Here is a 26,749-nt window from a genome sequence, read left to right as displayed (position 1 = left end):
CTCGTTAAGAGCTGTGCCACTGGCGCATGTTTCATGATTGGGTGGCAATAAAAAAGTCTGTCACAATTTGTTCAGATAATGACTTAATGCTAGCAGCCTGGAAGACGCACAAACATATGTCGAGCGAGTCGTCGATAGCTTTATAATTGCTAAAAGGAGCCCCCCTCTAGTTCTTATGAGGTGGACCGACGGAGGGCCCCTGGGTGGTGGGTTGGTAATTTGGTTGGGTCGATTTACAGGATGGCAATCAAATCCCTGGCAACCAACCATCTTCCCTGTTGCATATGTTGAGTCTGCTTCACTCTGAGTTTTACAACGTCAACCAACCATCTTCCCTGTTGCATATGTTGAGTCTGCTTCACTCTGAGTTTTACAACTTGTAACAAGTCATTCAAGCCCATAGTCGTGGATTGGAAGTTGAAGTTGCCCTGCGGGTGTGAAGTTCTATAGAGAACTGTAATGTTTAGATACTGAAATACTGGTATGCATCGCCAAGACTAAATATTAGTGTGCACTTGGCACTTTTGGAGAGGTTCGCTGTCGCAACAGGTCCTCCTATCTCTTTCTCTGTCACTCCCCTTTCTCTCTCCCCCCCCCCCCCCCCCACCCCCCCCCCCTCTCTCGTTTTCTCTCCTCTCTCTCTCTCCACCCCATTTCTCTGTCTCTCTCTCCACCTCTCTCTCTCCCTATCTCTCTCTCTCCACCTCTCTCTATCTCCAAATCTCTCTCTTTCTCTCTCTCTGTCTCCACTCCTCTCTCTCTCTCCCCCCATTTCTCTCTCTCTCGTGGTGACTGACCTGTGACACCGAGACATTGTCTCACCTCTACTTCAGTCCCTCTATCTGTGAACTTTGTAAAGGCAGATAAAGAAGTAAGCGCCCAGATGGACTTTCCTTTAGTCACAGGCTACATTCCTCTCCTCTCCTTCTCCGTGTGGCTGGGGTGTGGGAGGGACACTTGCACATTTGTCACTGCACTAATGTAGCCATGGGGTTTGAGTACAGCGCAGAGTCTCTCTCTCTCTCTCACTAGCGTGTTTCAGTGGGGTGTGTATAGTCTAATGGAAGGAATGCTTACCTTGGAATAGCAGGATCTGAACCGGGGACTTCCTGTACGGATGAGGAGCTGGCATCTCACTATGCAGGTAATTACAGACAACAGTTGAGACATCTAGTAGTTCAGGGCTTTGAATGGCATGGTAACATGGAGGTGAGGACATGTCATCTGAATGTCCTGAGGTCAAAGGTCAGATGGAACTTGGATTGGAACTGGACGTTTTAAATGAATGACCTTATTTGGATGATTTTCGTGCAAGCTTGTGTTGATGTCATAATGGAACGGTCATTACGGAGTGTCCAGTGATACACCCAAAAAGTGTTTGTTTGTGGTTGTGAATGATGTCTAAGGACAAAGTTCTCCTGATTCAACATAGCCTGTATTACCACAGCTAGCCTGTATTACCACAGCTAGCCTGTATTACCACAACATAGCGTGTATTACCACAACATAGCCTGTATTACCACAGCTGGCCTGTATTACCACAACAGCCTGTATTACCACAGCTGGCCTGTATTACCACAACATGGCCTGTATTACCACAACATGGCCTGTATTACCACAGCTGGCCTGTATTACCACAACATGTCCTGTATTACCACAGCTTGCCTATATTACCACAGATGGCCTGTATTACCACAGCTGGCCTGTATTACCACAGCTGGCCTGTATTACCACAACATGGCCTGTATTACCACAACATGGCCTGTATTACCACAACATGGCCTGTATTACCACAGATGGCCTGTATTACCACAGCTGGCCTGTATTACCACAACATAGCCTGTATTACCACAGCTGGCCTGTATTACCACAGCTGGCCTGCATTACCACAGCTGGCCTGTATTACCACAACATAGCCTGTATTACCACAGCTGGCCTGTATTACCACAGCTGGCCTGTATTACCACAGCTGGTCTGTGAGGAAACCCAGGTGTTTAGATGCTAATGTCGACTCTGACATATTTGTTTGCTCCTCAGAAAGAAACAAATATTGCGCTGTGGGTCATGGGTCTTGAACCCCAACAAATCAATAACATAACACACGGTAGTTTTCAGTTTATACAAAACCCCACACATACATGATCTGGAGATGACTTACAAACAATTACAACAGGCTTTTGGCTACGAAAAGAAAAGGGGCCAAATAAAAAATATGAAACTATTTGCAAGATTAAATCTAGGAGCTCTTCCAAGACTTGTCAGGTTTGGTGGGGGCTTGGAGTATGAATTAGGAGTTAGGAGCAGAAGAGTGTGTGTGTGTAGTGTGTTGGGGACCGGCGCGCTGACTAAAAGTTCACCAGGGGAGTCTCCTGACCCGGGCCGGCTGTCGTCAGGTTCCCGTCAACCGCCTCCCTCCTTGTGTGTCCCGTCGCCCACGCCAACAACCCTCGACAACGGAGAAGTCCCCTCCTGGCGGGGTCGCCAAGGGTGCGAGATGTTTAGGCTCTGACTAATACCTCCCGTGTGTGTGTCCAGTGTGTGTGTGTTTAGGAGAGAGAGCAGATGCTGCTGGTCATCTCTACCCCTCTCATGTCAACACACACTTTCATCCCTAACACTCCTCCACTCCGCCAAAAAACATCCCCTCCCTCCCTCCCCTCCTCCCTCCCTTGCTCCCTTCTTTCTTCTCCTCAATTCTCTGGACCTGCTACTGCTCTCTAGCACCAACATGCTGGCAGTCACACTGTGTGGTCGTGTCACTCCTTCAGTTACTCCCAGACTCAGCCTAGCATGTTTTCATACTATATGCAGTACATCTGAAGACTAACACGCATATACTGACTTATTGCTAGGCGTCATGTGTAGAGTTACAATATAAGACTAGAGTGGGCCTATGTCATAAACCTGTTCTTTTGAATTCTGTGACTGCATGTCACCACTTCTCTCGAGGTCACTGTCTTGTCTCTGCAGGTGTACATTAGTGGGTGACTTTATTTGTGCCAGTTTTGACTAAACCACTGATAATGTGTTGGGTAATCGGTGCAGGTGTCAGGGCCTGCAGAGGAGACGTGTCACCCTTATCTGGTGAGGAGGGACACTCTCTGATAGGCTGAAGGTCGGGGGGGTGGAGTCAACGCAGGTGTGCGACACGCAGCTCTGTCCCCCTCCTCCACACTCCTCCTCTCCACTCAGTTTTAGAGAATGATCAGAAAATGTGTTAATTATTCATTCTTGTCAATAAGGCTGCGTTTACACAGGCAGACCAATTCTGATCTTTTTTCACTAATTGCTCTTTTAACCAAACAAAATATCAGAATTGGGCTACCTTTGTAAACTCAGCCTGAGAGATTTTAGATCACCTGAAAAGGTTTCGGTTCGGTAACATTATTGGTGGAATTTCCCCTCCAAGTGCTTTTAGAATCTGTATTTTGTTTTATTGTTCATCTTTCAAAGGGAGTGTGACTGTGTCTGGTTCCAACTTTTAGTAAATGAAGACTCCTTTATAAGCGATCTGAGTCTAAGGAACTTGAATGAGAGTCAAAGTGCTGCTATTTGGAGGGGAACTCCCCTTTACAATGTGAGTTGTATTTCACTTCATTAGTTCCTGTACATTGAGTAGGATAATGGAGACTCCCTGAGTGTACTCTGTGATCAGGGTTCCTTCTATGTGTGTGGTTTGTAATCAGGGGACTAGCTTATTATTTGGATACATTGAACAGTAATATGTTCAGTAAGAGTAGGAATAGCAGGTGAGAGCTATACTCCCTCCCTCTAGAGTAGGAATAGCAGGTGAGAGCTATACTCCCTCCCTCTAGAGTAGGAATAGCAGGTGAGAGCTATACTCCCTCCCTCTAGAGTAGGAATATCAGGTGAGAGCTATACTCCCTCCCTCTAGAGTAGGAATAGCAGGTGAGAGCTATACTCCCTCCCTCTAGAGTAGGAATATCAGGTGAGAGCTATACTCCCTCCCTCTAGAGTAGGAATAGCAGGTGAGAGCTATACTCCCTCCCTCTAGAGTAGGAATAGCAGGTGAGAGCTATACTCCCTCCCTCTAGAGTAGGAATATCAGGTGAGAGCTATACTCCCTCCCTCTAGAGTAGGAATATCAGGTGAGAGCTATACTCCCTCCCTCTAGAGTAGGAATATCAGGTGAGAGCTATACTCCCTCCCTCTAGAGTAGGAATATCAGGTGAGAGCTATACTCCCTCCCTCTAGAGTAGGAATAGCAGGTGAGAGCTATACTCCCTCCCTCTAGAGTAGGAATATCAGGTGAGAGCTGTACTCCCTCCCTCTAGAGTAGGAATAGCAGGTGAGAGCTATACTCCCTCCCTCTAGAGTAGGAATATCAGGTGAGAGCTGTACTCCCTCCCTCTAGAGTAGGAATAGCAGGTGAGAGCTATACTCCCTCCCTCTAGAGTAGGAATAGCAGGTGAGAGCTATACTCCCTCCCTCTAGAGTAGGAATAGCAGGTGAGAGCTATACTCCCTCCCTCTAGAGTAGGAATAGCAGGTGAGAGCTATACTCCCTCCCTCTAGAGTAGGAATATCAGGTGAGAGCTGTACTCCCTCCCTCTAGAGTAGGAATAGCAGGTGAGAGCTATACTCCCTCCCTCTAGAGTAGGAATAGCAGGTGAGAGCAATACTCCCTCCCTCTAGAGTAGGAATAGCAGGTGAGAGCTATACTCCCTCCCTCTAGAGTAGGAATAGCAGGTGAGAGCTATACTCCCTCCCTCTAGAGTAGGAATATCAGGTGAGAGCTGTACTCCCTCCCTCTAGAGTAGGAATAGCAGGTGAGAGCTATACTCCCTCCCTCTAGAGTAGGAATAGCAGGTGAGAGCTATACTCCCTCCCTCTAGAGTAGGAATAGCAGGTGAGAGCTATACTCCCTCCCTCTAGAGTAGGAATAGCAGGTGAGAGCTATACTCCCTCCCTCTAGAGTAGGAATAGCAGGTGAGAGCTATACTCCCTCCCTCTAGAGTAGGAATAGCAGGTGAGAGCTATACTCCCTCCCTCTAGAGTAGGAATAGCAGGTGAGAGCTATACTCCCTCCCTCTAGAGTAGGAATAGCAGGTGAGAGCTATACTCCCTCCCTCTAGAGTAGGAATAGCAGGTGAGAGCTATACTCCCTCCCTCTAGAGTAGGAATATCAGGTGAGAGCTATACTCCCTCCCTCTAGAGTAGGAATAGCAGGTGAGAGCTATACTCCCTCCCTCTAGAGTCATTTCATGGGAATTATTTTTCTGCAGACTGAATTCTTTGTAGTTGTTTTTCTCCTTCCTGTTGTGAGTGTGAGATATCATAAAAAAAAACACCCAGTGTGACTTCGATGCAAAACAAAAACAGACATTTAAAAAGCAAAACACATTTTCCTGTAGCATTTTCTTAAACACACTGAAGCCATAAATCTCTCCTTCTACCTCACACTGACAACACTACTGAGGATTTCACTGTACGTTCTACACCTGTTGTATTCGGCGCATGTGACAAATACATTTTGATTTGAATAATAACTCTACTAATAATAACTTTATTAATCATGTATTAATAGTTTATTAATAATAGCGTTCATTACCAACAACGTATCATACATTCTGTTCAGAGTGCTCCTCTTGTACTGTGCTCCCTGCCTGGCCTGTCCGTCTGTCTGTCTGTGTCCATGTCCACCATCTGTGGGTGAGGAATGCGGCGAGCCAGACAAAAGGATTGGCAGAGTCCTCTCTCCGTCTGTACTCCCAGTGCCTCCAGATAGCTATAAAACACCTGGACAAGACCAGCAGGTGACGGTAGCAGGCTAGGGGGGTTAGGTGCGGGGAGGAGATAGAGATCAGTGACAGGCCGTCCCATATAGCTAGGCCATCCTCCCGCCACTATCCAGAACCTCCTCACCCCTTCCTCACCCTACTTCAACCTTATTCCTCAATGTTCCCCCTTGGCGCCCCACCTCCCCTCCGGTCTCCACCCCCCACCCACCCTCCTTTGCCCTACCAACAATCCACCCTCCACCACACTGGCCCCCTACCTAGTGTATAGCCTGCGTCCATCCCTCCAAGCCCTCATTCGGCTCTTTGAACTCCACTAGTATCTATGGACAGTGCTGTCACTGGGCACATGGTTTGATCTCTGGCTTTGAGGAGAGCCAAGCGGGACCATGGCCTGGGCTGGTCTGAACACAAAGAGATTGTCCACTCCTCTCTCTCTCCCTCTGCTCAGAAATGTATACAAGGGAGGGAGGACATCAATGGAGGCTCCCTCCACCACTCCTCCACTTGATATGATTAACCACTCCCTGTTTGAGCTGACATCACATTTGTATCTATCTAGTGTGTTAGCTGAGAGCAGTAGAATGACTGGTGAGGATAAGCAGATTTGGGGATTTGCCATTGAACTGTCCTCTCTAACTTTGTGTGTCTCTCTCACTCTCTCTCTGTGTCTCAGTCTCAGTCTCTGTGTTTCAGTCTCTGTGTCTCAGTCTCTGTGTCTCAGTCTCTGTGTCTCAGTCTCTGTGTCTCAGTCTCTGTGTTTCAGTCTCTGTGTCTCAGTCTCTGTGTCTCAGTCTCTGTGTCTCAGTCTCTGTCTCTGTGTTTCAGTCTCTGTGTCTCAGTCTCTGTCTCTGTGTTTCAGTCTCTGTGTCTCAGTCTCTGTGTTTCAGTCTCTGTGTCTCAGTCTCTGTGTCTCAGTCTCTGTGTTTCAGTCTCTGTGTCTCAGTCTCAGTCTCTGTGTCTCAGTCTCTGTGTCTCAGTCTCTGTGTCTCAGTCTCTGTGTCTCAGTCTCTGTGTCTCAGTCTCAGTCTCTGTGTTTCGGTCTCTGTGTCTCAGTCTCTGTGTCTCAGTCTCTGTGTCTCAGTCTCTGTGTCTCAGTCTCTGTGTCTCAGTCTCTGTGTCTCAGTCTCAGTCTCTGTGTCTCAGTCTCTGTGTTTCAGTCTCTGTGTCTCAGTCTCAGTCTCTGTGTCTCAGTCTCTGTGTCTCAGTCTCTGTGTCTCAGTCTCAGTCTCTGTGTTTCGGTCTCTGTGTCTCAGTCTCTGTGTCTCAGTCTCTGTGGCTCAGTCTCTGTGTCTCAGTTTCAGTCTCTGTGTCTCAGTCTCTGTGTCTCAGTCTCTGTGTCTCAGTCTCTGTGTCTCAGTCTCTGTGTCTCAGTCTCTGTGTCTCAGTCTCTGTGTCTCAGTTTCTGTCTCTGTCTTACACAATAGGATATCCAGCTGGGTCCTTTCATTATGAAGCATGACTATCCTGGAATACACTCAGACTCACCAGGTTTCATCATGGATCCCATTTTACCTACGTGTCTTCGAGAAGTGTTCACATCACCCCCAAAATATCTGTCTTCCTGTGACTCCCCTTAGCAGTAAAGGAGAATACGGTAACGGTAAAGGAGAATACGGTAAAGGTAAAAGAGAATACGGTAACGGTAAAGGAGAATACGGTAACAGTAAAGGAGAATACGTTAACGGTAAAGGAGAATACGGTAACGGTAAAGGAGAATACGGTAACGGTAAAGGAGAATACGGTAAAGGTAAAAGAGAATACGTTAACGGTAAAGGAGAATACGGTAACGGTAAAGGAGAATACGTTAACGGTAAAGGAGAATCCGGTAACGGTAAAGGAGAATACGGTAAAGATAAAAGAGAATACGTTAACGGTAAAGGAGAATACGTTAACGGTAAAGGAGAATACGTTAACGGTAAAGGAGAATACGGTAACGGTAAAGGAGAATACGTTAACGGTAAAGGAGAATACGGTAACGGTAAAGGAGAATACGGTAACGGTAAAGGAGACTACGGTAAAGGTAAAAGAGAATACGTTAACGGTAAAGGAGAATACGGTAACGGTAAAGGAGAATACGTTAACGGTAAAGGAGAATACGGTAACGGTAAAGGAGAATACGTTAACGGTAAAGGAGAATCCGGTAACGGTAAATGAGAATACGTTAACGGTAAAGGAGAATACGGTAACGGTAAAGGAGAATACGGTAACGGTAAAGGAGAATACGTTAACGGTAGAGGAGAATACGGTAACGGTAAAGGAGAATACGGTAACGGTAAAGGAGAATACGGTAACGGTAAAGGAGAATACGTATCAATAGAACTATCTGGTTTTGGGTGACTACAATCTCACAGGGTAGATCTGTTAGAGGGGGTGTACTTTCAGCTGACACAAACACAAATATTAGGTCTGTAATAGTTCAAAGTTGAGGTAGGGTATTACTATATTTATTAATCTTTCGGGTGTATATTTGTTCTCATATATCCATATATGTAAAATAATAATACTGAAAACCACTAGCAACAGATGACAACACAATTTCTAAATCAAAGGTAAAATGTCTAACATCTAGTTTTCTAGCTTTTCTTCCAAGCCGGTCAGTACCGACTTTCATTTCATTGTCACAACGTCGACAGGACAAAAACATTGTCGCTGTCACGTCTCTCCCTGTCTCTCCAATACCCATGAGGCCTTGCAGTCTGTCTGATGTCTCAGAACTGGCATGTAGCCCGTCCGCTGTCATCTCCGTCTTCTCAGGTCTCAAGAACACTAGGATCTTAGTCCAGGACTCTTGGGACTCTATACGGGCCGTATAGGTTCGCTGGTATGCCGCTTGGCCACTGCGCTGTCACAGCTGGCGATGGAATCCGATCAAGTAGGGCATATAAGGCACAACAGGAATGAGAGGGGCGAGCCAAAAACATCTGAAATTCATCTGTCTTCATCTTTCCCCCTAATCCCTTATTTCTTCACGTGAGTGTTTTATTCTCCTTTTTCTCTCTTCCAGTATGGTGCTTCTCTGCTCAGATGTAAGCAGGGCTGTGCTGAACATAACTTGAGAGAGGGAATGAATGTCAACAAAGGGTCTAATTGGCCTGACTTGATGACAATAAAGGTGGGGGTGAGGGGGTAGATTAGGGAGCGAAACCAAAAAGACATGGACAGACTGACCCTACATGGGAACAACAGACAGGGTTATTCCTTTTTCTATTTGAAAGGGAAGAAAGAAAAAGAGGGGTCCCAGGTGAACACAGGAAAACACATGCTTCTCTTCTTCTTCTCCTCCTCCTGTAATCCACCGGAGTCTCACGCCCCATTTGGTTCCCATTAGCATAACTCTGGTCCCTCTGCCCCGTGTCAGAGCCCAGTCGCACAGCTGCACATAGGACAGGGACCTCTGCCATTGTGGCTGCGAAGCAAAAAGCAAACCAGAACTGACATGGAGGACTGGTGTTGTGCTGTGGGGATTTGAAAGGCAGAAGGAGAGGCCTGTGTTCGAAGTTGACTACATTTTCCCTTTCCCTTGTAACCGGGCGTTTTATACCGAAAGCCTGCGAACAACTGATTAATCATTGTTTACTCAGCAGCATTTAGGAATTGGAAGGCAAGAAAGTTCCGTTTTAAGTCAGACCCAACGTATAAAGCCAAACAAGCAAAAATTTGCCTCTGAATTTGTGGCATGTTGCGTCTGCTACAAAGACCTCCTTTATCCCACACAGTTTTATTTGTCACCTGGTTTCAATATGGACTCTGTGAAGTCCTGAGACTATCTCTCCGAGAGAGAGCCAGGGCCTGCTTTATGACACGCACCATGCCTGCTTTCCCTGCACACGTTGGACACACATTTCTGGCAGGAAGCAGACAGCGTTTCAGCAGCTAACTCATGGATGAGATAGTATCTTGCGGGTGGAAGAGAGGACAAGATGCTCCCAGTGTTTTACAGTGACCTGGGCATACACATTTAAGTTGGAGCTGCTGCGGACACACACACACACACACACACACATACACACACACACACACACACAGACAGGGATCTCATTTAACTCTCGGCTTTGCTTTACTCTCTACCAAAGAAATGTGGTCTGTGGTTCCATGTTCAACATGGATAAAGGTTTCAATTAAATCTGAGACAGGGAACAATAACCATCCAGCCTCTCCCAGCTGGTCTGGCTGGCTTCCCTCTGCATGCATGGAGGACACTGTGTGGAGGAGAGGAGTTAAGGGGTGGACTTTTGGGACGGGGACAAGTGGGGTTTTGTACTGTAATAGAGGACGCAAAGGGGCTGTTAGGGAGTGGACATTTTAGGGTGGGAGTGGAGTTGGACATTAAAAAGAATAATGAAGGTTTCAGAGTTGACATTGAAATAGGTCGAGGGTTAACAGAGGTGACATTTAAAGCTGTCATATAATAACGGAGTTGACAGTGAATATCATGTAGATGTCTCTACGTTACCAGGACAGTTCTGAGGCCAGAGGAGTTAACGGAATGGACATTGGAGAGAACAAGTAGCCCATTCCCCTGCTGCTAATTTTTCTAGTGTTTCAGGATGAACACAACACAAAACACACACACACACACACACGCACACGCACACGCACACACGCACACACGCACACACACACACCCCCCTCTCTGTGTCCTTTCCCTCACTGTCCCCCTTTAGCAGTGAGCTAGAGAGGAAACCCTGACGAGACACTATAGTGACTAATGCTCCAGTATCTGGCCAGCCAGGCTGCTGATAACACAACCTCCCGCTCCACAGCAGGGCTGCAGGGACCAATATGAACGACTGTGCAGGACCAGACCCAGCCCAGATCAGCTTCAGTCCAGACCCTGGCCACAGAGACACCAGAGAGAGAGAGGGCGAGGCTGGGGAGCTGCATCATCAGAACCCCTCCATCTCCTTCACTCCCATCCTCTAGTCCTGTTAAAGAACTACGTTGTTTTACATTCACATCCGCTACTCCCCTCATGTGTTGTAGACCGTCTCTAGTGTCGGTATGAAGACACACTGCAAATAATCTAGACAGTCTCTAGTGTCGGTATGAAGACACACTGCGAATAATCTAGATGGTCTCTAGTGTCGGTATGAAGACACACTGCAAATAATCTAGACCGTCTCTAGTGTCGGTATGAAGACACACTGCAAATAATCTAGATGGTCTCTAGTGTCGGTATGAACACACACTGCAAATAATCTAGACGGTCTCTAGTGTCGGTATGAACACACACTGCAAATAATCTAGACGGTCTCTAGTGTCGGTATGAACACACACTGCAAATAATCTAGACCGTCTCTAGTGTCGGTATGAACACACACTGCAAATAATCTAGACGGTCTCTAGTGTCGGTATGAAGAGACACTGCAAATAATCTAGACCGTCTCTAGTGTCGGTATGAACACACACTGCAAATAATCTAGACGGTCTCTAGTGTCGGTATGAACACACACTGCAAATAATCTAGACCGTCTCTAGTGTCGGTATGAAGAGACACTGCAAATAATCTAGACCGTCTCTAGTGTCGGTATGAACACACACTGCAAATAATCTAGACGGTCTCTAGTGTCGGTATGAACACACACTGCAAATAATCTAGACCGTCTCTCGTGTCGGTATGAACACACACTGCAAATAATCTAGACAGTCTCTAGTGTCGGTATGAACACACACTGCAAATAATCTAGACGGTCTCTAGTGTCGGTATGAACACACACTGCAAATAATCTAGAAAGTCTCTAGTGTCGGTATGAACACACACTGCAAATAATCTAGACAGTCTCTAGTGTCGGTATGAACACACACTCCAAATAATATAGACAGTCTCTAGTGTAGGTATGAACACACACTGCAAATAATCTAGACAGTCTCTCGTGTAGGTATGAACACACACTGCAAATAATCTAGACGGTCTCTAGTGTCGGTATGAACACACACTGCAAATAATCTAGACAGTCTCTAGTGTAGGTATGAACCCACACTCCAAATAATCTAGACAGTCTCTAGTGTAGGTATGAACACACACTCCAAATATTCTAGACAGTCTCTAGTGTAGGTATGAACCCACACTCCAAATAATATAGACAGTCTCTAGTGTAGGTATGAGCACACACTCCAAATAATATAGACAGTCTCTAGTGTAGGTATGAACACACACTGCAAATAATCTAGACAGTCTCTCGTGTAGGTATGAACACACACTGCAAATAATCTAGACGGTCTCTAGTGTCGGTATGAACACACACTGCAAATAATCTAGACAGTCTCTAGTGTAGGTATGAACCCACACTCCAAATAATCTAGACAGTCTCTAGTGTAGGTATGAACACACACTCCAAATATTCTAGACAGTCGCTAGTGTAGGTATGAACCCACACTCCAAATAATATAGACAGTCTCTAGTGTAGGTATGAACACACACTGCAAATAATCTAGACAGTCTCTAGTGTAGGAATGAACACACACTCCAAATAATCTAGACAGTCTCTAGTGTAGGTATGAACCCACACTCCAAATAATATAGACAGTCTCTAGTGTAGGTATGAACACACACTGCAAATAATCTAGACAGTCTCTAGTGTAGGTATGAACCCACACTCCAAATAATATAGACAGTCTCTAGTGTAGGTATGAACACACACTGCAAATAATCTAGACAGTCTCTAGTGTAGGTATGAACACACACTGCAAATAATCTAGACAGTCTCTAGTGTAGGTATGAACCCACACCAAATAATATAGACAGTCTCTAGTGTAGGTATGAACACACACTCCAAATCATATAGAGTGTGTTAGCCAAGACCAGTAGTAGGCTGGTGATGAGAGGCAGATTATTTCTCTCTCTTTCACCCCTTCTCGCTCTCTCCTTCTCCAATCTCTCTTTCTCTCTCTCTCTCTCTCTCTCTCTTTCTGTCTCTCTCTCTCCTTCTCCTCTCTCTCTCTGCAACATGTCTCTCTTTTTTCTCCCTCTCTCTTTCTCTCTCTCTCTCTCCTTCTCCTCTCTCTCTCTCTCTCTCTCTCCTTCTGTCTCTCTCTCTCCTACTCCTCTCTCTCTCTGCAACCTGTCTCTCTCTTTCTCTCTCTCTCTCACCTTCTCCTCTCTCTCCTTCTCCTCTCTCTCCCCCCAGTGTCTGTTCAGCAGAAGATGTGCCCTTCTCCTCTAACTAGCCTGTAAAACTTCAGCCTGTCTGGTTAATGGGAAGATATGAGAGGTGCTATTAGGCTGCTAGGCTAGCGTAATAAGTCATTGATTAGAAGGCCTTGTCACAGCAGCAGCACAGCAGACACCAGGGCTCTAATTGCTATATTAGACGACCTCCTTAACTATCTCGTCAACCATCACACAGCTCAGCGTGTAAACAGGGGGGTGCATGTGTGTGATATTTAATTCTATCTCTGGCTGCCTCTGTTTTATACAATGGCTTTAGCAAGTGGCAATTAGGATAGCGGACTGTGTTGTTGTCTAGCATTTAATGCTGGTTTGAGGAAAAACGTACAACTTTGACCTACCTCTGTGTTGGAGTTAGTTTTTGTGTTGTAACATGATAGGAAGTGGAGATCAGATTGTTTTGAGGAAGTGTAGTAGTGTGTGTAATAAATAGAGAATCGTCTGATGCCAAATCCAACCTGTTAGCAAGCAGGACAAATCCAACCTGTTAGCAAGCAGGACAAATCCAACCTGTTAGCAAGCAGGACAAATCCAACCTGTTAGCAAGCAGGACAAATCCAACCTGTTAGCAAGCAGGACAAATCCAACATGTTAGCAAGCAGAACAAATCCAACCTGTTAGCAAGCAGGACAAATCCAACCTGTTAGCAAGCAGGACAAATCCAACATGTTAGCAAGCAGGACAAATCCAACCTGTTAGCAAGCAGGACAAATTCAACATGTTAGCAAGCAGGACAAATCCAACCTGTTAGCAAGCAGAACAAATCCAACCTGTTAGCAAGCAGAACAAATCCAACCTGTTAGCAAGCAGGACAAATCCAACCTGTTAGCAAGCAGAACAAATCAAACATGTTAGCAAGCAGAACAAATCCAACATGTTAGCAAGCAGGACAAATCCAACCTGTTAGCAAGCAGGACAAATCCAACATGTTAGCAAGCAGGACAAATCCAACCTGTTAGCAAGCAGAACAAATCCAACATGTTAGAAGGAGGACAAATCCAACCTGTTAGCAAGCAGACAAATCCAACATGTTAGCAAGCAGGCAAATCCAACATGTTAGCAAGCAGGACAAATCCAACCTGTTAGCAAGCAGAACAAATCCAACATGTTAGCAAGCAGAACACATCCAACCTGTTAGCAAGCAGAACAAATCCAACCTGTTAGCAAGCAGGACAAATCCAACATGTTAGCAAGCAGGACAAATCCAACCTGTTAGCAAGCAGGACAAATTCAACATGTTAGCAAGCAGGACAAATCCAACATGTTAGCAAGCAGGACAAATCCAACCTGTTAGCAAGCAGAACAAATCCAACCTGTTAGCAAGCAGAACAAATCCAACCTGTTAGCAAGCAGGACAAATCCAACCTGTTAGCAAGCAGAACAAATCAAACATGTTAGCAAGCAGAACAAATCCAACATGTTAGCAAGCAGGACAAATCCAACCTGTTAGCAAGCAGGACAAATCCAACATGTTAGCAAGCAGGACAAATCCAACCTGTTAGCAAGCAGAACAAATCCAACATGTTAGAAGGAGGACAAATCCAACCTGTTAGCAAGCAGACAAATCCAACATGTTAGCAAGCAGGCAAATCCAACATGTTAGCAAGCAGGACAAATCCAACCTGTTAGCAAGCAGAACAAATCCAACATGTTAGCAAGCAGAACACATCCAACCTGTTAGCAAGCAGAACAAATCCAACATGTTAGCAAGCAGAACACATCCAACCTGTTAGCAAGCAGAACAAATACAACATGTTAGCAAGCAGGACAAATCCAACCTGATAGCAAGCAGGACAAATCCAAACTGTTAGCAAGCAGGACAAATCCAACCTGTTAGCAAGCAGGACAAATCAAAATAAACACTTTGGTTCAGCTCTCATGTCGAGCCCGAAGGGAGACAAACAACAGTAGCAGAAAGCAAAACCGGCACCCTCTACAGATTAGCTACATGGATGAAACCAGAGGGGGTACCTGATTTATGCCACACCTGCAATAGACAACCAGTTTGACACACTAAAGGTGTAATCCCCGTTCCCACCTTGCCAAAAACTAAACGATGTCCCTGTCTGCCCAGATGCCAACCTACTGGGCGGATGTGGTGGGATTTGATGGTTAATCTGGGATTAGCTCGTGTTCACTTTGATACCTCCCTCCTGCTAATCTGGTTTAAAACACCTAGAGTTTTTAATCCTATTACGGTCACGGTCATGTTACAGTGGAGTAGCACTTTATACTTGACGTACTGCAGTCAAATGACATGGCTAACACCGTGTGGCATGATGGAATACATGTAGACATGGTCACAGTATGTCATTCTGTTTGATATTGAGTCCTATCAAACATTGACTGCTTGTATTACAGTACTGAACAGGTACAATACACTAGCAGAGGTTAGAATGTTACTTGTTTGTATAAGTGTGTCCTTTGCCATGTGCAGTGATGGTGTGAACACTGGTTCCTGTGATTGTGTGACTGCTGTCCCTCAGTGATGGTGTGAACACTGGTTCCTGTGATTGTGTTACTGCTGTCCCTCAGTGTTGGTATGAACACTGGTTCCTGTGATTGTGTTACTGCTGTCCCTCAGTGATGGTGTGAACACTGGTTCCTGTGATTGTGTTACTGCTGTCCCTCAGTGTTGGTATGAACACTGGTTCCTGTGATTGTGTTATTGCTGTCCCTCAGTGATGGTGTGAACACTGGTTCCTGTGATTGTGTTACTGCTGTCCCTCAGTGATGGTGTGAACACTGGTTCCTGTGATTGTGTTATTGCTGTCCCTCAGTGATGGTATGAACACTGGTTCCTGTGATTGTGTTATTGCTGTCCCTCAGTGATGGTGTGAACACTGGTTCCTGTGATTGTGTTATTGCTGTCCCTCAGTGATGGTGTGAACACTGGTTCCTGTGATTGTGTTACTGCTGTCCCTCAGTGATGGTATGAACACTGGTTCCTGTGATTGTGTTACTGCTGTCCCTCAGTGATGGTGTGAACACTGGTTCCTGTGATTGTGTTACTGCTGTCCCTCAGTGATGGTGTGAACACTGGTTCCTGTGATTGTGTTACTGCTGTCCCTCAGTGATGTGTAACTGCTGATGGGTCCTTGTGAAATATGGGTAATCTGCATCATGGACTACGACCTACGACCCTGTGTGTGTGTGTGTGTCGCGTCACTGTCACACTGCCGGTCACAGGCGATAAATCAGCTGCAGTGAGATAAGATAGTGTGTGTGGTAAATCGGTGAAGTTCCTAAAGTAATTCTGGGAAATGACTGTAGTGTAAGAGGTGTGTGTCACGATGTGTGCTGAGAGACGGGTAGCAAGTTTAGGGATTGAGTGTTTTAATAAATAAACACAACGTAATACAAAATAAGAAAGACGGACAACGCACAGACATGACACAGGAACAGAAACAATAACGCCTGGGGAAGGAACCAAAGGGAGTGACATTCAGGGAAGGTAATCAGGGAGGTGATGGAGTCCAGGTGCGCCTAACGATGGTGACAGGTGTGCTCCATAACGAGCAGCCTGGTGACCTAGAGGCCGGAGAGGTTGATGTAACGTTAGAAGAGATCTTCACCTTTTGGTTTTGTGATGACTCTCTCTGTGCAGAGAAGAGCGGCAGACTTCTGAAGTGGGGCTAAGACGCACATACTTTATCCACACACACCCTCGTGCATACACACGTGATGACAAAGAACCTTGGATATGATTGTGATTTTCCTGTCAAAATAAAGAGGCCGCAATCATATCCATCACCTACTATAATACACATCATTCCCTTTTACAAGTGTGGTTGAATGTTTTCCTCTGTCATTTGTGTGATTACAGAAGATTTTACAGCCCTAAGCAGTCTAACACAGAAACACAGACTTTAGACATTTGGGATTGGCTCCACATCCTTTTCACCAAACGTGAAACACACAATCCTCATGCTGTTGAATCAGTGCTATTTCTACCAAGTTATTTATTTATGTTATCAACACCTCAGGCTCCATTCGGTCTGTGATTCAGGATTGTGAGTCGATGGCTACAGAAATATTGGAAGGAAAAATGTTAGCGCTGACTTCATGTTAGAATGAAACTCTTCCTGGAAAAGGGATGACTTCCATAGCAGGGTCTCGCTACGCTAATACGCTACAACCACAAATATTCCCCCTCTCCTTTAAGCAATTTGTCTTTGAAGACAGAGAGAGTTTTCAATGTAATTATTATAATTTATCAATTTCATCTTTTAACATAACAATGGACTGATAAGGCAAGGGGTGCCAACATTGATTAATATAAAGTTTGGGCTTTTGGGGATTTTTCCTCCCTGCCTTTCCCCCCCCCTTTTCCCCTCTCTCCCTCGTTCCTAGTACAGAGTCCTCTATGTCTTCCAGAATTCGTGTCAATGAGAAATTTGTGGCTTGGAGCTGTGTACATTTGGAAGCCTCTACCACAGTCATTTTTCTAAATCCTTGTTCATAGTGGATATTGTTGGTATTTAACGTGGTTACACAGACCCCACAGAAGAATGGTGTGAGGCAGACCATATGCCAACTATGTTTAGCTGTCAAATCTTACATTTCCATCAGTGAAATCTACACTATAAACCTCCACCATAGAGGTGTGAATTAGCCTAGCATTTAGAGCAACTTCCTGTAAAACAGACCTCTTCTTCCTGTAAAACGGACGTCTCGACCTGTAGACTTTGAAGCACTTATGATTGACAGTGATGCCTTATCAGACCAGTGGACTGGGTTGGACTCTCCTGAGCTGTCTAGACACTTGACCTCTAACTGCTAAAAGCTTTTAGGGTTCAGCTCCAGTTCAGCCTCTACTATTGATTAATGGTGACTTAGTCAAAACAAGTGAGATATTCAATGAGGAGAAAAGAAAAGTGTTTCTGTCAGCTCAGGTGGGGTCAGGTTATGAAGGAATGAAATAATTCATATTAGATAATACAAAGGGTATTGTGGGAAATCTGGTCATAGTGAATTCGTTAGAGGGCTTTTAACAGGGACTGACAGGGGAAATTAGTACTACAATTGTAATATTAAAATGTAATTGAATAAACAAATTGTCCTATGCTGAAACAATTCAAAACTATTGCAGTACATAAATCTCTTTGAGAAAGGAGCTCTCTGTGTGACTGTGTGTTGATGTGTTACTGGTGTACATCTGTTACGGTGTCTATCTGTGAAACCCTTCAGTTCTGTTTGTGTGACTGCTTGATTGATGAGTGCTCTGTAGCCTGAGCTCTGTCCTCTCCCTGCTCCCTCCCTCCCTCCCTCCATCTCTCTCTCTCTCTCTGTCTGTATGATCAGTTGATTGACAAGGCCTTCCTCTCTCCCTCTCCCCCTGCGTCTCTACAGGCCATTCGCTGCACTCTGGTGAACTGCACCTGTGAGTGTTTCCAGCCAGGAAAGATCCACCTGCGTACATGTGACCAGTGCAAGCACGGCTGGGTGGCTCACGGTAAGAGACGGCCATTTTGAATTCTGCCGACCTACTAACCAGGGTGATGGGAGTCACAGTGTCCAAGATTATCTGTACAGTAGTTGGAATATGAAATATTATCACATTTCTTTACAAGAAGATTGTGTGGTATGGTAGGAAATCATTTTAACAATAGTGTATAACTGCAATAACTGCAATAGTTTGTCATATTAGTCTGTCTCTCTCTCTTTTCTCTCTCTCTCTGCCTCTTTAGTCCTGTGAAGTTCTATGCTCTCATAAACCTGTCTCTTTAGCCAGAGGAGAGAGCAGAGAGGTCCTGACACACACAGCTGTACTCTCCTTATACAGGGTCACTAAAGAGATCAGGATAATATACAGTGCCTACATCTTGTATATAGGGCTGTGTTATCCCCTCGTATATTCTACAGGTAACGGGTTCATATAAACGCTTAAAAGGGAAGATTCAGTACGTTTTTACCACATCAAAGATTTGATAAATATGTTTATTTGATTTTTTTGTTACCAGAGAGAGATACCGTTCAACTTTAGTGTTTGTCCTGTGTCTTTTATTTAAAACGTTATGTATTTTATTTAAAACGTTATGTATTTTATTTAAAAACAGTGTGTATTTTATTTAAAAACAGTGTGTATTTTATTTAAATACTTTATATATATTTTATTTAAAAAGTGTTTTGGTTCAAAGTCATACCTGTACCTACTACCTTAGAACAATATCCACGAGAGAGACAACCTCATGACTTGTTCAGGGGGCATAGGAAAAAGGACATGGAGCGAAAGAAAGAAAGAAGATGGAAAGCATAGAAAGGAGGGAACAGAGGGGAAAATAAGATAAAAGAAAACACCTGTTTGGCCCAAGCGTAGAGAGGGCCTTCAGCGATCAGCACAGGACCCCATTGAATATTTTTAATCTCCTTCTCTGAACTGTCAGAGGGCCCTTCTCCCCTTCGCTCTCCCCACTTTTCATTTCATCTCGGCATTGGCAGCCACTCTGACAAGCAGTTCTTCATTTTTTATGATGTTCGTGTCTCGCAGAGTGTGTTGTCAGGCAAAGCCCTCGTCAGCGGAAAGGCTGTCCTGGGATCAGAGGAGACAAAACCAGGTGTCATACAGACAGGCGAAGAGAGAAGAGGGGAGGGAGGAGTGGGAGGAAGGGAGGGATGGGAAAAAAAGGAGTGAAAGAGAGGGGGATGGAGAGAAAAGCAGGTGAGTGAGGGTAAGGTGGAGAGGTGGTGATGGGAGAGAGGTGGTGACGTGAGAGATAGGTAGAGGGGAAGAGACAGGGTAGAGGGGAAGAGACAGGGTAGAGGGGAAGAGACAGGGTAGAGGGGAAGAGATAGGGTAGAGGGGAAGATACAGGGTAGAGGGGAAGAGATAGGGTAGAGGGGAAGAGACCGGGTAGAGGGGAAGAGACCAGGTAGAGGGGAAGAGACTGGGTAGAGGGGAAGATAAATGCTTATTTACTTACAGTGAAATGCATGCTTACTTACAGTGAAATGCATGCTTACTTACAGTGAAATTAATGCTTACTTACAGTGAAATGCATGCTTACTTACAGTGAAATGCATGCTTACTTACAGTGAAATTAATGCTTACTTACAGTGAAATGCTTATTTATTTACAGTGAAATGCTTACTATTTTACAGTGAAATGCTTAATTATTTACAGTGAAATGCATGCTTACTTATAGTGAAGTGCTTAATTATTTACAGTGAAATGCTTACTTACTTACAGTGAAATGTTTCCATGCTAACAGTGAAATGTTTCCATGCTAACAGTGAAATGTTTCCATAGTAATAGTGAAATGTTTCCATGCTAACAGTGAAATGTTTCCATAGTAACAGTGAAATGTTTCCATACTAACAGTGAAATGTTTCCATACTAACAGTGAAATGTTTCCATAGTAACAGTGAAATGCTTCCATAGTAACAGTGAAATGCTTCCATAGTAATAGTGAAATGTTTCCATAGTAACAGTGCAATGCTTCCATAGTAACAGTGAAATGTTTCCATAGTAACAGTGAAATGTGTCCATACTAACAGTGAAATGTTTCCATACTAACAGTGAAATGTTTCCATAGTAACAGTGAAATGCTTCCATAGTAACAGTGAAATGTTTCCATAGTAATAGTGAAATGTTTCCATAGTAACAGTGAAATGCTTCCATAGTAATAGTGAAATGTTTCCATAGTAACAGTGAAATGTTTCCATAGTAACAGTGAAATGCTTCCATAGTAACAGTGAAATGTTTCCATAGTAATAGTGAAATGTTTCCATAGTAACAGTGAAATACTTCCATAGTAACAGTGAAATGTTTCCATAGTAACAGTGAAATGTTTCCATAGTAACAGTGAAATGTGTCCATAGTAACAGTGAAATGCTTCCACACTAACAGTGAAATGCTTCCATAGTAATAGTGAAATGTTTCCATAGTAACAGTGAAATGTGTCCATAGTAACAGTGAAATGCTTCCACACTAACAGTGAAATGCTTCCATAGTAACAGTGAAATGCTTCCATAGTAACAGTGAAATGTTTCCATAGTAACAGTGAGAGTATGCAGACCTGCAGAGTATATGCAAGAGGGTTTCAGGACGGGATTCAAAGTTAAACACATTTTCTTAACCAAAACGTCTGTTTTTCATTGACTAATGAACTATCATTGAATTAGTATGTCCTGTGTGTATATTTAAGCCTACCCATGTTGATGTGTCCTTGTCCCCTCATCCCAGCGCTGGACAAGCTGAGCACGCAGCACCTGTACCACCCCACCCAGGTGGAGATAGTTCAGTCCAACGTGGTGTTTGACATCAGCAGCCTGATGCTGTACGGGACCCAGGCGGTGCCGGTCAGACTGAAGATCCTGCTGGACCGTCTGTTCAGTGTTCTGAAGCAGGAGGAGGTGCTCCACATACTGCACGGCCTGGGCTGGACCCTGAGGGACTATGTCAGGGGTTACATACTGCAGGTAGGCTCTATTAGGAACACGTAATAGACATTCACAGTGTAATATTTAAACAAGAAGGCCCGAGGAGGTGTGGTATATGGCCGATATACCACGGCTAAGGGCTGTTCTTAGAGATATATACCACCGCCCTTAGCCGTGGTATATTGGCCATATACCACAAACCCCCGAGGTGCCTTATTGCTATTATAAACTGGTTACCAACTTAATTAGAGCAGGAAAAATACATGTTTTTCATACCCATGGTTTACGGTCTGATATACCATGGCTGTCAGCCAATCAGCATTCAGGGCTCGAACCACCCAGTTTATAATCAAATATATACACACTTACAAACTGATCACTGAATATGAATACACATGGATCACGTAACATATTTTAGATGTGAATATGCACTGTAATAATTTACACACACACTCCCAGATGTGAGTGTGTGTGATTCTCTTGGATGTTTAACAAGTCCACTTATTCAGACTCATTGCAGCCTCTATATATGTCACCAAGTGGGCCCGCAAATCACTCTCAACATCGCAGTACTTTTCCAACGGCTATCTATCAAAGAAACAGTAGCAACAATGGAACGTGTTTAAAAAGCTATCGCTCAATATTTCTCTAATTTTCCTCTTTGTTTCCAACAACTTCCGTCAACAGTGTCCCTCTACAACAACGAAAAATAGAATAGAAAAATGTCACGCCAGCAGACTATAAAACCACCATCGTACTTACCCCTCCCTCCCTCCCATATAATTGCAGTCAGACACATTTCTTAATCAAAGGTAGAGGTTTCGGTCTCTCAAAACCCAAACCAAAGTGTTCCTGAATGAATTAGTTAAGAACGAGGGAACATGTGTTTGTGGTTAGGGTGTTCGGTGGTGTGTGTGTTGTCCAAAGCCAATAGCAGCGTTGAGGCGGCGAGGCAGACAAGGTACCGTGGCTGGGGCTTGTGTTCCACAAAGGAGTGTGGGTAAGTGGAACAGCATGGCTGGAGAGAAAGGAGAGATGGAGGGAGGAGAGGGCAGTTTTGAGGCCTTGTATGTGGAAACAGCTTCTGTGAGTAAACTGCTCGCAGACTTGTCGAACACACAGACACACACACACAGAACAATACACACACAATGGAGATACACACACAAACAAACAGATCCATGCACTCTTAGGCTTTAGGTTGAGTTGCTGGATTTATTAGACTCAATATACCCAGGAGATTTGATTTTGCGTTGTTTAAAAAATCCATCAAATCATTGTTTTATCTATCTAGTTGTATCTTTTTTCTTTTGATATAATTTAATTTTCAATTATTTTGCACTCTGACAAAAAAATAACATATTCGTCTTCCAATCCTCGTCCAACCCGTATAGCCTTAGACTGTGAGAAAGACCTCGCCATTGGCTGTCCAAACGTTCCAACTCAGTGTGGTTGGATCAGCTGGTTCTAATAGACTGTCTATCTAACTATCGTTGTTCAAACCGCCCAGACGTGTCACTAACCCCCCCTCCAGATCTCTTCAAAAAGGCCTTCAAAGGTTTCGCTCCGCAGCCCAAATTGTCAGTCACTTAAGGACAGTGAGCAGTCGTTGTAGCCTATTAGCCTGTAAGTAGCTATGAAATTCAATCATCTCCCAGCCTCAGGGCAGCCACGTTATGTCTGTGGTGCGTTTATTCTCTCTACCTCTCTCTCTCTCTCTTTCTCTCTCTCTCTCTCTCTCTCTCTCTCTCTCTCTCAGGGCAGCCACGTTATGTCTGTGGTGCGTTTATTCTCTCTACCTCTCTCTCTCTCTACCTCTCTCTCTGTCTGTCTCTCCGTCTGTCTGTCTCTCTCTCTCTCTCTCTCTCTCTCAGGGCAGCCACGTTATGTCTGTGGTGTGTTTATTCTCTCTACCTCTCTCTCTGTCTGTCTCTCTCTCTCTCTCGCCCTCTTAGGGCAGCCACATTATGTCTGTGGTGTGTTTATTCTCGCATCCTCTCTGTCTGTCTGTCTGTCTGTCTGTCTGTCTGTCTGTCTCTCTCTCTCCCTCTCTCTCTCTCTCTCTCTCAGGGCAGCCACGTTATGTCTGTGGTGTGTTTATTCTCTCTCTCTCTCTCTCTCTCTCTCTCTCTCTCTCTCTCTCTCTCTCTCTCTCTCAGGGCAGCCACGTCTGTGGTGGGTTTATTCTCTCTACAATGCTCCATGGTAGATCCAAGGGAGGAGAGTTATGGGAGATATTGATGGGATTTAAAAACATGTCTTCCTGTATTTAGCTAATGATGTAATAGAATGAAATACAATATGAACATGAAAGAGATTATCAGTGTGTGAACCCATTGAATTGAGGAGGACATTTGATGTTACATTTCATTCAGGGTTTTGATAATTTCAGTCAGTTGATTGATACAGACATGTCAATACTCAGAACCTTTTTCTGCCTTTATTGTCCTGTGAAGTAAATAACATGATCCTTGACATCTGATCATAGGATAGAAAACCCCTCCATGTTCTCTCTCTCTCTGGCTTTTCACTCAATCATCCTCCTTTCACTCCCACGACACTGAAGTCAACACCCAGATCATGATCTGTTGTGCGTGAGTGTGTGTGTGTGTGTGTGTGTGCGCGCGCGTGTGTGCATGCGTGTGTCAGAGAATGGCTCTGAGAGACAAACCCTACACACACGTCAGGAAATCGTCAACGCGCACACGTTACAATCCAACTAATAAACCCCCCCTTACCTCTCACACAACATCTCTCCTCCCTTACCTCTCACACAACATCTCTCCTCCCTTACCTCTCACACAACATCTCTCCTCCCTTCCCTCTCACACAACATCTCTCCTCCCTTACCTCTCACACAACATCTCTCCTCCCTTACCTCTCACACAACATCTCTCCTCCCTTACCTCTCACACAACATCTCTCCTCCCTTACCTCTCACACAACATCTCTCCTCCCTTACCTCTCACACAACATCTCTCCTCCCTTACCTCTCACACAACATCTCTCCTCCCTTACCTCTCACACAACATCTCTCCTCCCTTACCTCTCACACAACATCTCTCCTCCCTTACCTCTCACACAACATCTCTCCTCCCTTACCTCTCACACAACATCTCTCCTCCCTTACCTCTCACACAACATCTCTCCTCCCTTACCTCTCACACAACATCTCTCCTCCCTTACCTCTCACACAACATCTCTCCTCCCTTCCCTCTCACACAACATCTCTCCTCCCTTCCCTCTCACACAACATCTCTCCTCCCTTACCTCTCACACAACATCTCTCCTCCCTTCCCTCTCACACAACATCTCTCCTCCCTCCATCTCTTCCCCGCTTTTATTTGACTCTTTTGGCCTGTTTAGAGTGTTTATCCCTCTTTTCATTTAGAAAAGACAGGCTTTGGGAGAAAGGAACCAGTGTGTTGTGTTGTCATGACCAGTGTGTTGTGTTGTCATGACCAGTGTGTTGTGATGTCATTACCAGTGTGTTGTGATGTCATTACCAGTGTGTGTGTGGTCCTGACCAGTGTGTTGTGATGTCATGACCAGTGTGTTGTGTTGTCACTACCAGTGTGTTGTGTTGTCACTACCAGTGTGTTGTGTTGTCACTACCAGTGTGTTGTGTTGTCATTACCAGTGTGTTGTGTTGTCACTACCAGTGTGTTGTGATGTCATTACCAGTGTGTTGTGTTGTCATTACCAGTGTGTTGTGTTGTCATTACCAGTGTGTTGTGTTGTCATGACCAGTGTGTTGTGATGTCATTACCAGTGTGTTGTGTTGTCATTACCAGTGTGTTGTGTTGTCATGACCAGTGTGTTGTGTTGTCACTACCAGTGTGTTGTGATGTCATTACCAGTGTGTTGTGTTGTCACTACCAGTGTGTGGTGTTGTCACTACCAGTGTGTTGTGTTGTCACTACCAGTGTGTTGTGTTGTCATTACCAGTGTGTTGTGTTGTCACTACCAGTGTGTTGTGATGTCATTACCAGTGTGTTGTGTTGTCATTACCAGTGTGTTGTGTTGTCCTGACCAGCGTGTGTGTTGTCCTGATCAGCGTGTGTGTTGTCATGACCAGTGTGTTGTGTTGTCATTACCAGTGTGTGTGTTGTCCTGACCAGCGTGTGTGTTGTCATGACCAGTGTGTTGTGTTGTCCTGACCAGTGTGTTGTGATGTCATGACCAGTGTGTTGTGTTGTCATTACCAGTGTGTGTGTGGTCCTGACCAGTGTGTATGTTGTCCTGACCAGCGTGTGTGTTGTCCTGACCAGTGTGTTGTGTTGTCATTACCAGTGTGTTGTGTTGTCATTACCAGTGTGTGTGTTGTCCTGACCAGCGTGTGTGTTGTCATGACCAGTGTGTTGTGTTGTCATTACCAGTGTGTGTGTTGTCCTGACCAGCGTGTGTGTTGTCATGACCAGTGAGTGTGTTGTCATGACCAGTGTGTGTGTTGTCATGACCAGTGAGTGTGTTGTCATGACCAGTGTGTGTGTTGTCCTGATCAGTGTGTGTGTTGTCCTGACCAGTGTGTGTGTTGTCATGACCAGTGTGTTGTGTTGTCATTACCAGTGTGTGTGTGGTCCTGACCAGTGTGCATGTTGTCCTGACCAGTGTGTGTGTTGTCATGACCAGTGTGTTGTGTTGTCATTACCAGTGTGTGTGTTGTCCTGACCAGCGTGTGTGTTGTCATGACCAGTGAGTGTGTTGTCATGACCAGTGTGTGTGTTGTCATGACCAGTGAGTGTGTTGTCATGACCAGTGTGTGTGTTGTCCTGATCAGTGTGTGTGTTGTCATGACCAGTGTGTGTGTGTTGTCATTACCAGTGTGTGTGTTGTCCTGACCAGCGTGTGTGTTGTCATGACCAGTGAGTGTGTTGTCATGACCAGTGTGTGCAGCAGGGTGTTGTGTGTCAGTGCTGCACCATAGAGCCCAAGACACTGAGCTGACAGAATACACCTCAGGCCCTCTGATGCCTCACACTCACACCATGTATTATTTCACACCCACACAGACAGGAACACACCCACACAGACAGGAACACACCCACGCAGACAGGAACACAACCACACAGACAGGAACACACCCACACAGACAGGAACACACCCACCATGTATCAATTCACAGTCACACAGACAGGTATAAACACACCATTTCTCTCTGCTCGTCTGCCCGTGTCTAAGTTACAGTATGTTGTGTCAGCTCTCTCTCTCTCTCTCTCTCTCTCTCTCTCTCTCTCCCTCTCTCTCCCTCTCTCCCTCTCTCCCTCTCTCCCTCTCTCCCTCCCTTGTGTGTGTGTGGATCCAGTCCCAGTGGCACCGTGTAATGTCTGACTGCAGGGGATACAACATGTTGAAAGTCCCAGCCAGTCTTCTGAATATATGAATAATGTTCTCTCCATCCCTCCACTCTCCAGCGTTCACCTGTCTCCACGGTAACA

At 45.0% G+C, this 26,749-nt stretch overlaps 1 protein-coding gene across 4 annotated transcripts in view; it reads left to right on the top strand.

The window, feature by feature from the left end:
* LOC110518704 (zinc finger protein basonuclin-2-like) overlaps nucleotides 1-26,749 on the top strand; it is a 156,777-nt gene that overhangs the window by 62,547 nt on the left and 67,481 nt on the right. For 3 of the 4 annotated variants that reach the window (XM_036954096.1, XM_036954095.1, XM_036954098.1), the window contains 2 exons: nucleotides 18,282-18,384; nucleotides 21,115-21,350. In XM_036954096.1, coding sequence (XP_036809991.1) covers nucleotides 18,282-18,384; nucleotides 21,115-21,350 — 339 coding nt within the window. Of the gene's footprint in view, nucleotides 1-773; nucleotides 1,145-18,281; nucleotides 18,385-21,114; nucleotides 21,351-26,749 lie in introns of those variants that run through there. The other variant, XM_036954097.1, reaches the window with a different exon arrangement.

The sequence above is a fragment of the Oncorhynchus mykiss genome, chromosome 19, assembly GCF_013265735.2.
Source record: "Oncorhynchus mykiss isolate Arlee chromosome 19, USDA_OmykA_1.1, whole genome shotgun sequence".
Lineage (NCBI taxonomy): Eukaryota > Metazoa > Chordata > Actinopteri > Salmoniformes > Salmonidae > Oncorhynchus > Oncorhynchus mykiss.
This window is presented reverse-complemented; position numbering and strand designations above follow the sequence as displayed.